The 9,110-nt window shown below is 38.1% G+C and overlaps 1 protein-coding gene across 1 annotated transcript; it reads right to left on the bottom strand.

Moving 5' to 3' along the window:
• Window positions 1-1,237: 1,237 nt before the first annotated feature.
• Window positions 1,238-1,744, bottom strand: LOC145049497 (uncharacterized). The gene has a single exon (XM_078997893.1). It carries the CDS (start codon window positions 1,742-1,744, stop codon window positions 1,238-1,240), a length of 507 nt encoding a protein of 168 aa, XP_078854019.1.
• Window positions 1,745-9,110: the final 7,366 nt, after the last annotated feature.

Below are 9,110 nucleotides of genomic sequence, written 5' to 3'. Positions count from 1 at the left end.
TCCAGAAAATCAAGTTTTGGAATTACGATGGCACACGATGGTAACCATTTGAAAAAGGATTTTGATTTATTTGGAAGATTTTCAACTTGTTTTCATATCTGTGTCAAGGGCTTTCAAAATTTTTTGAAATTTCAGTTACCATACTTATCCCTCTAAATAATTGGAGATGCATTTTCCCTTTTTCTTTAAAATATATGTTTTTTAATTAGAAAATATAATTGGAGACTTGTATAGATGTATTTGCTTTCTTTCTTTTCATTATATGAGTATTTTGGATGGTTTTAGAAATGGGGCTATCTTAGTCAAAAGGTACGATATCATTAGAAAAGTTAGGGGGGGGGGGGGAAGCACCCGCCTGCCACCTACTGCCTCCACCACTGGAATAGAATGACTTTTGGTAAGAAAGGTTGATTTGTTAATTTATTATATGATTAGTAAATTGAAATAAATTATTTATTAATTTATTAAATGATTAATATATTAATTTGAAATAGTAATAATTAATTATGAATTAATCATAAATTAATTTCGAGTTAATAGAATTAATTGGAAATGCAGGGGCTAAGTTGTAATTGTTCAATAGTTGAACAAAATACGATTTCTAGATCCTTCTATGCATGGCTGGTTTGGCTAGGAGTTTTAGGGTTTCTAGATCAATCCGATGAGATAACTATCTAGTTGGATGATTACCTAATTAAATATATTATTATTATATTCAAATTAGTATTATCTAGGGCTTCCTTATCAACTATAAATATGACCCCTAGGGTCTCTTATTTTTTTCCACTCCTTTATACTATCAAGAGGCACAAATTTTCTCTAGCCTCCCCTCTCCTCAAGTCTTCTAGTTATTAGGGTTTTGGGTACAAGCCATTATAGGCTTTCAAGCTTTTGGTGCTTGCTTTCCAAGGAACTACAAGATAATTCAATTTGATTATTTGCTATAATAATCAAGAGGTATGCAACCTTAATCTTTATGTGATTTTCGATTTTCATAGTCCATCTCTAGGGTTTCTTGATATTCATTATTTATTGCTATCAACAGAGAGACCATAAATCCAAACTAGGTTGCATGTGAACTTAAGGGTTAAGTGTTTTTCAGATTATATGTGATTTTTATAACTTAGAAAACCCTTCAACCTTCAACTGTTGATAGCTTGACCTGAGATCAATCTTGTAGAAGACGTTTTTCTCCCTGCAATTGATCGAATAAGTCATCTATCCTAGGTAGGGGATATCAATTCTTTATCGTAGCCTTGTTTAGCTCTTGATAACCAATGCACATTCTTATCATACCTTCCTTCTTCTTTAGAGACAATACATGAGCTCCACACGGTGAAGAACTAGGTCTTATAAAACCTTTGTCCAACAATTCTGTAGGTGCTAAATGATACAGTTCTTTCACAATCGACATCGTACCTGACAATAAGTGGATTCTGAATTCTACCTGCCTCTCTAGTCGTAACCCTGGTAATTCATTTGGAAATACCTGAAGAAAGTTACACACTAAAGGTATATCACTTATTGCCTTCTTTTCCTTATCTGGTTCAATCACATATTCCAAGAATGTTGTATATCCCTTGGTTAGGCATTTTTCGGTCTTCATCATCGTGATGATTCCAAGCCTTACTCTACTCTTATCACCATACACCACTCGTGGCATTCTCATAGGGGGATCGATGCACACCATCTTACTTCCATATAAGATCTTCGCGAGGTTTTCACTTAACCAATCCATGCCCATAATTACGTCGAATTCGTTCAACTTGAAGTTTAATAACTCTTTTGTGACAACCCGGAATTTCTATTCTTTACAGCCCTTCAATTCAATAGAAGTCAGATCGGTTTCTATTAAGTTTCAAACTTCTTGGAAAGAGTTTGAGTATTGTAGGATTTACACTTCGGGTGATATCAGGAGAGAGGATGCCCTAATATTTATTGTGCAACACTGTTATTTCAAAACTCCAAGAAATTTGATTTTATAATCAGAATAATATTTTCAGCCAAAAACCCCAAGGGGTATAAATATGGCCCTTAGCCATTTTATTTCATTTGTTCCATTTTAAACTAGACAAAAACCCGATTCTCTCTCAAGTATCTTCAGGCTTTCGTCCCAAATCGTAAGTGCTTCTAACTTAGAGTATACTAGGGCTTGTTATATGTCTATACATCAACAAATCACAAGGAATCACGAAGATCAAAGAGTTTACGGCCCAAGAACGCCTTGGACCGTAAACCCTTCTTTAAGAGCCAAAAGTGTGCCCTAGTGCCTTCCTATCCTTGTGAAATTAGTCTAGACTCATACCTTAATGTGTATAGGACTTGAAAGCACAAAAATACCATGGTCCATATGAGATTATGGCCACAATCACAAAGGGAATTGGTCTTAGGGCCGTAAACCCCTTTTAAGGGTGCAAATGGCACCCTAACACCTTAGTAAGCCTTGGTTAGTGACATAGAACCTTGCACCTTTGAGCTAAGGACTTCATTGCACGAAATGGTACTCCTTACCATGAGTTTACGGCCGTAAACTCATGGGGGAGTGGTCCCAGGGCCGTGAACACCATACAAGGTCATTTTAGGACCTTAAACCCACCCAAACACTTGTTTAAGTTTTGGAGCACTTAACCAATTAAGCCCTTAGATCTTTAGGCCCCATTTGGTGACCCAATGGAGAGTTTATGGCCAGGAGTAAGCTCCCCTAGGCCGTAAACTCCTTAAGGTATGGTCCATTGACCATAAACTCCCGTATGAGGCCTTGCACTTCTTTGTTGCAACCCGATAGCCTCCTAGCACTTGACCAAAGTCTTTTCCTCACAATAAGACATTTTTACATGTTTAATTAGTGTTATAATCACTAATTTTTTATATACATATGTCTTCATATGTAATTAGGATCATTGTGTGCGTCCAAGTCTTCACTTGACACCTAGCATCCTATACAGTCCGTTCAATCCCAACCACTTGCTATAGGTGAGTTCATACCCGTTAATCAATGTTTTAAATGTTTTTTAAATGCTTTTATGGGGGGATACAAGTTGATTCATGGTATTTATTATATCAATCACATGTGATTAATAAGCAGCACACAAATGGTTTTACTACTTTTTAGTTGTTTTACCAAACAATTTACTTCAAATGGTTTTCCAAAATACTTTTACTCATTTAAAAATATTTGTTAAACTGTCTTCCATACTGAATGTATCTTTTAAAATCCTGTTACAGTTGTGATTCGAAACAAATTTTTTCCTTATACTTTACACTATTCTTATCAAATAAAATGCTTTCAAAATCGTTTTAGATTTTAACATCAAGTCATCTTTTCTTAGTTGCCAAACTTTTCAATAGCTTACAAAAATTTTGTTATACTTTTATATTGTCAATTGCATGCCTATGTATGTATAGTTATATAATAAATGTTTAAAGGACTAAGGAAGGCTAGCCGCTTTATTTCCTTTTCCCCGTTGGGATGTGGTCTGGTAGGGTATCGGGTATCCGTCCGACAGTAATTATTTGTTATATATCATGTGTACATACATAGTCATAAAAGTTCTATCGATTAGTTCAATACCCTTGGGTAGCAAGATTATACCTACATGTTCATACGTACAAGTCATATTACTAGTAAGCTACCATATGGTTAGTTTAGGAAGATACTAATACTATTACTAGAATGCAGAATCATACCACGAGTCAGTTCATTCATGAGTCTATACATGCTAGATAGAGAGAGAACACACATTACAGCTAGCACATGCAGTACATTACTATACATGCTAGATAGAGAGAGAACACACATTTCAGCTAGTACACGCAGTACATTACTATACTACCACATGAGTACGTTTACATAGATACGCTTACATGAGTACGTTTACATAGATACGCTTACATGAGTACGTTTACATAGATACACTTACATGAGTGCGTTTACATATACGTTGATAGGACAGACATAACTAGGTGCTATATCATGGAACGATTTTAGGTTCTAACTATACCAATGAATCACAACGCATTGTGATAGTTATATTGGGTATACATGATCATAGTAATGTGGATGTTCGCGGCTTGCAAACATGCAGGGGTCGTGTGTAGGTCCTAAAATCTATTTGACAGGGGAGCGTCTAGCCTGGGATCTAGCCATCACATTATGCGTTATCCCTCAAATAAGGAAAAATAGTACAAAAGTAGTCACTTATTACAAATACTACAGTACTTACGAAATTACAATAGATTTAAGGTAGTCAGTACGGTTGTAGTTATTTGATACTACACCATAGTACTATTTCATTTTCCCATTACATTCACTTTGTGAACATTCACACGATGCACGGTAATGTAGAAGCTATATTTTTGGTTAATGATAGTCGGATTTGGGAAAATACACACTCTTACAAGAGACACACAGAGATACTAGATGCCTTGGTAGAAGGATACTTTTAGTAGGAAACATATGGTTTTCTAGGAGGTTCAAAACTTTTATATACTTACACTTCATATACGTACGAATACTTACATACAAATTAAGACATTAAAAATACTTATGATCTCACCAGCTTTAAAGCTAATACTCTCTTTCAAAATAACTTGTATCCTCACGTCAACAGTAGACAGGTACCGATGCAAGGTTTAGAGAAGATGGTGGTCGTTTAAGACTCATCTTTCATTTTGATTTATACTTTAGTGTTTATTATAATTTGACAGAACACACTTGTATTAAAAATATATTATTAATGCAATGAATGATGTTGTTGCTTGTTTACTGCTTTTCATTGTTGTGATACTGTACATAACGTCCTCCGCCCCAGAACGTTTCCAACGTTCATGGTTTTGGGGTGTGATAGATTGGTATCAGAGCATTGTTTATATTGAATTAAGTATATCGACCCATAAAAGATATACATTCTATAAATACAATGGGATTAAAATACTCTGACCAAGAGTTTATACTTTAAATAATAAAGTATTTAATTAAGTATATGTGCCTGCATTACGATTGTTGGGCAACACAGGTGGACTTAGAGACATATAGTCAAAACTGGGAAGATATAGCATGATCAACTATATTATCTGAGGGTTGACTAGCATGTGTCTAAGTGTAGTTGTGTGGTTGCAACAAGTCTAAAATCTTACAAACAATACCACAATGAGAACAATACAACATAAACCTAAAATACTATAGGGGTATTTGGTGTTACTATAGGTACATTATACTTGAGAACAAAAAGGGATCTTCATTACTAAGTTGATAGTTGGTAAGTGGATACACTAAGGCTATATGTAACTAGGATGTTATAGACTTAGAATCTGTGAAAATTTTTCTTTACCCCTATTCTTTGTGAATTTGGAGTTAAGGTCATGTATTCGAAGGCCTATCCTATTTTGATTACATATAACTGGTATGCACTTCACAAATAGTGATGTAACTAATGAAGATTTTCTAAATAATTATCTAGATAGTTCGTCTAATAACTATTTTCTTACCCCAAATTCTCGCGTAGAGAACATGGCTGGACTCCATCCCCACGGCAATCCGTACCTTCCGAACGAAGTCATTGATGGATGGTTTGGAGAAGAACCAGAGAATGATCATCCTATCCCTTTGAATGATCACCATGATGAAGACCTTTCGGATGGTGCTAACTCCGAACCCGAGGTTGAGAACCTACCCCTAGCAGCTCCCTTTCCAAATCCTAACCCTCGTCCGACTTTTCATGGCCCGGCGCCTCCATGGGTGGAATGCTTGGAAACATGGAGCCAAGGACAAGATCAGCCCATGCCATTTAATGGTGACCGAAGCTTTTATGACCTGAGCAATGGGGGCTCAGCAGACAGAATCTTGCCAATCTTGGTCCGCAGAGTGGCTCGAAATGAGATTCAAGGTAGGACAACCCAACATCAGATCACAGAAGTTGTCGCCAATGCGAGAATGCATACCCTCCGCACCATTCGTCTGGAAGATGCTCGTGAGAGATCTGAGAAAGACCATGAAGCCCTACTTCAAGCACTGGCTGAATCACGAGACGAAGTCATAGAACTCTGAGTATGCCAGAGGGTGTACGAAAGACACCTACCTGATGTGGAACGCCAACTGGCTGAACTGAGAGTTCACCAGAGGGATGACCGTCGCCAATAGTAGATGCCTTACTTTATTTTTTCTTGTTAAAAAGGAATCGTTTTTCTGTCTATTCCCGATGTGGCATTTTCTATGAAAATATCTTGTATTGTAAGTACTTTTAGGTAGGTCTTTATGTTGTCAAGGACTTTCTACTCTGGGTATAATGTAAGACCTTTTACAAGGTCATTTTTCCCGAACTTTTACGTCAGGAATATCAAAGATATTGACAGTCGGCTAACTTCAGTGTCATGCTTTATTCAAATACTTTCATCATGATATCATGGGAGTCTATTTGCAATCCACTCTAGTTGAGTTATTGAACTAGGGTATTCTAGCTCAGGGATAATTCCTACTCCTTTCAAGGATTGGATCATGTTATTTACCAGCCGATGGTACCCTGTCTTAGACGTCAAGCGTCATGAAACCATACTACGAACTTACTTCCAATCATTACTAGGACTGCATCATAGGGATGTAGGTCAAACCTTTGCGGACATACTTCTAATCCGTACTAGGACTGTATCATAGGGATGTAGGTCAAACTTTCGAGATCGTACTCTTACTCTATACTTGAGCAATCGAAGTACATTTAGGGTCAAACAAAAATCAATCACAAAATCCTTATCTTTCGTGTTAACAGAATCATGTCGTCATCCGGAAACAGTCAGCCGAACAACGAAATCCCTGTTTTTCCTACGGACACCGTTACTTTCCAAGCCGCAGTTACAGCTGCCGTGATGGCTGCCATGACAGATGTCCATGCAAACCGTAACACTATCAACTCAAGCAATACTGACGATGCGGTTGAAAATCCCGATCGGAGTATCAGTCCAGGAAGTCATCAAACGATAACAGTCACAGGCTCGCAAAGCCGAAAAACAGAGAACATGAAACGAAAGCGCCAAGCCCAGAAAGAACGCAAGCAATCTCAAAAACTTGCCATGCAACAACAACAAGTGGAAAACTTTGCCATCACAGTACCGAGCAGACCATACAAGGGAAAACTTCCGAAGTGTGATAAGTGTAGTTTTCATCATCATGGGGCTTGCCATGAGATGCAATGTTGCAATTGCCTAAAAATAGGGCACCATGCTCGTAGTTGTGGAGCACCGGCACGACCCATCACTCAAGCCCCTGACATCAGATTCAACTAGGCTTATGATGGTGGTCTTAAAACTAGACCCTATGAAAGGAAAGTTTCAAAGTGGATGAACAAGGAGAACACTCGTGTCCATGTCACTCTAGCTCGACACATCACTTCCACCACCAATGTTGGTGATGTCCGGATATGTCACCAATGCGGTGAAATTGGGCACCTTGAGAAGGATTGCCCGATAATGAAGAACTCTGGCGTAGACGGGAAAATACTCAGAATCACTGCCGCAGGAGAGACTACTCCGGACCCTCGATTAATGTAATTAAGGCACTTCGTTGTAACAAACTTATAAACCATCCAAAACTAGTGCAACTAGAGTCTTATCCTTTGTGAGATCCCGTTAGTAAAGGGAAGCTCGTGCTGCGTATACTTGTCTTTTGTAGTATACCTTGTTCGCAACAATAGTCTTGTAGTAAGTCTAAAATACTGTAACTCCGTTAAAGATTGCACTGTTGGTTTTGTCTGTAACGCCTTTATGATCAAGTCTAATGTCTTTATTTTTCAAGTGAGTCCGATATTACCATACGTCTAGATTCAATTTGATCCGCACAATACCAGCTTCATACGTACATCTCTTTCTCCGAAATTGCCTTTCCAGTGAAGCCGTCATATCAAAACACCTAAGTACTCATGCATGGAGTACCTTATGTTTCTTTTCCTTCCGAAGAAATCCCTGAAGTACCACTCGTACAGTACGTCAAGTTCAATCCAAGGATCCATATGGTTGACCTATCGCTGAAGAATGTATACATAGGGGTGATATATAATCAAGGTTCCATAGTTTTAGAATTGATGATTCCACTTTAACTTCTTTTCCTCGATGGGATGTGAGCTTAAAGAAGAATCAGTTATTCGACTACCTTTTCAATCTTAATTATATACGACTCGTATACACGATACTACGATTGATGAGCCATGTATGACTTCTAATATGAACTTTAGGACGGAGACTGCCCAAGACTATGAGTGATCGCATCATTATGCGAACAAAATTAGAACCCAATACGACTTCTGCAACCAGATCACCCTACAGTCTAAAAATCCACAAAGATACAAGAGCAATCCGGACAACTTAGCGAACTACTCAGCAATAGAATTGGAAGACCAGGCTTCCCACCCTGGAGAGGTCCGGTCTTATTCTTCCAGAAGTAGACGGATTGTATCATATGCACCTCGACTATTGGGGACTCCGTCAAGATTTCCAGTAGAAATCGTTATCTCTGCCTCGCATAGGTTAATTGGTGGAGCAAACGCAAGGAACGAATTACCTTTCAAAAATGGACCTAAGATCCGATTATCACCAGTTTCGAGTGTCAGTGAAAGATGTCCTGAGGACTACCTTCCGAACTCGATGCGGACACTTCGAGTCCGTAGTGATACCCCTCAGATAGGAACAATACGCCCGTAGTATTCATAAGTTTAATGAATAGGGTACGCCATTCTTACATGGATCAGTTCATCATTATCTTTGTAGATGATTTACTTATCCACTCTCGTAGTAAGAAGGAAACCATGGAAACATTACCCTCAGAGAAACTCCTCGCGAATTATAGAAACCCTTATGACTTTGACCTAGCAGGGGGTGGCCCTTGACTGGGAAGATAAGCAAGAAAAAGAAACCTTGAAATTCCAAGTGAGAGACCAAATTCTTTAGGAAGTCTCACTCTGGCAATGGCTTAATACGCTTCGTAAAGCGTGGAAACCTAAATCCAAGATAGTTAGGACCTTCGAGATTCTTACCAGAATCGGTCTTCTATCCCACAGACTAGACCTACTCCGCGAGCTTAGTAACATACATTCTACCCTTCACGTCTCGAAACTTGTAAAAAGTAT

Source organism: Lactuca serriola, chromosome 5 (genome assembly GCF_051521515.1).
Source record: "Lactuca serriola cultivar US96UC23 chromosome 5, Lser_US96UC23_V15, whole genome shotgun sequence".
In the NCBI taxonomy this organism is placed as follows: Eukaryota; Viridiplantae; Streptophyta; class Magnoliopsida; order Asterales; family Asteraceae; genus Lactuca; species Lactuca serriola.
The sequence above is the reverse complement of the archived record's forward strand: the minus strand, read 5'-3'. Positions and strand labels throughout refer to the sequence as shown.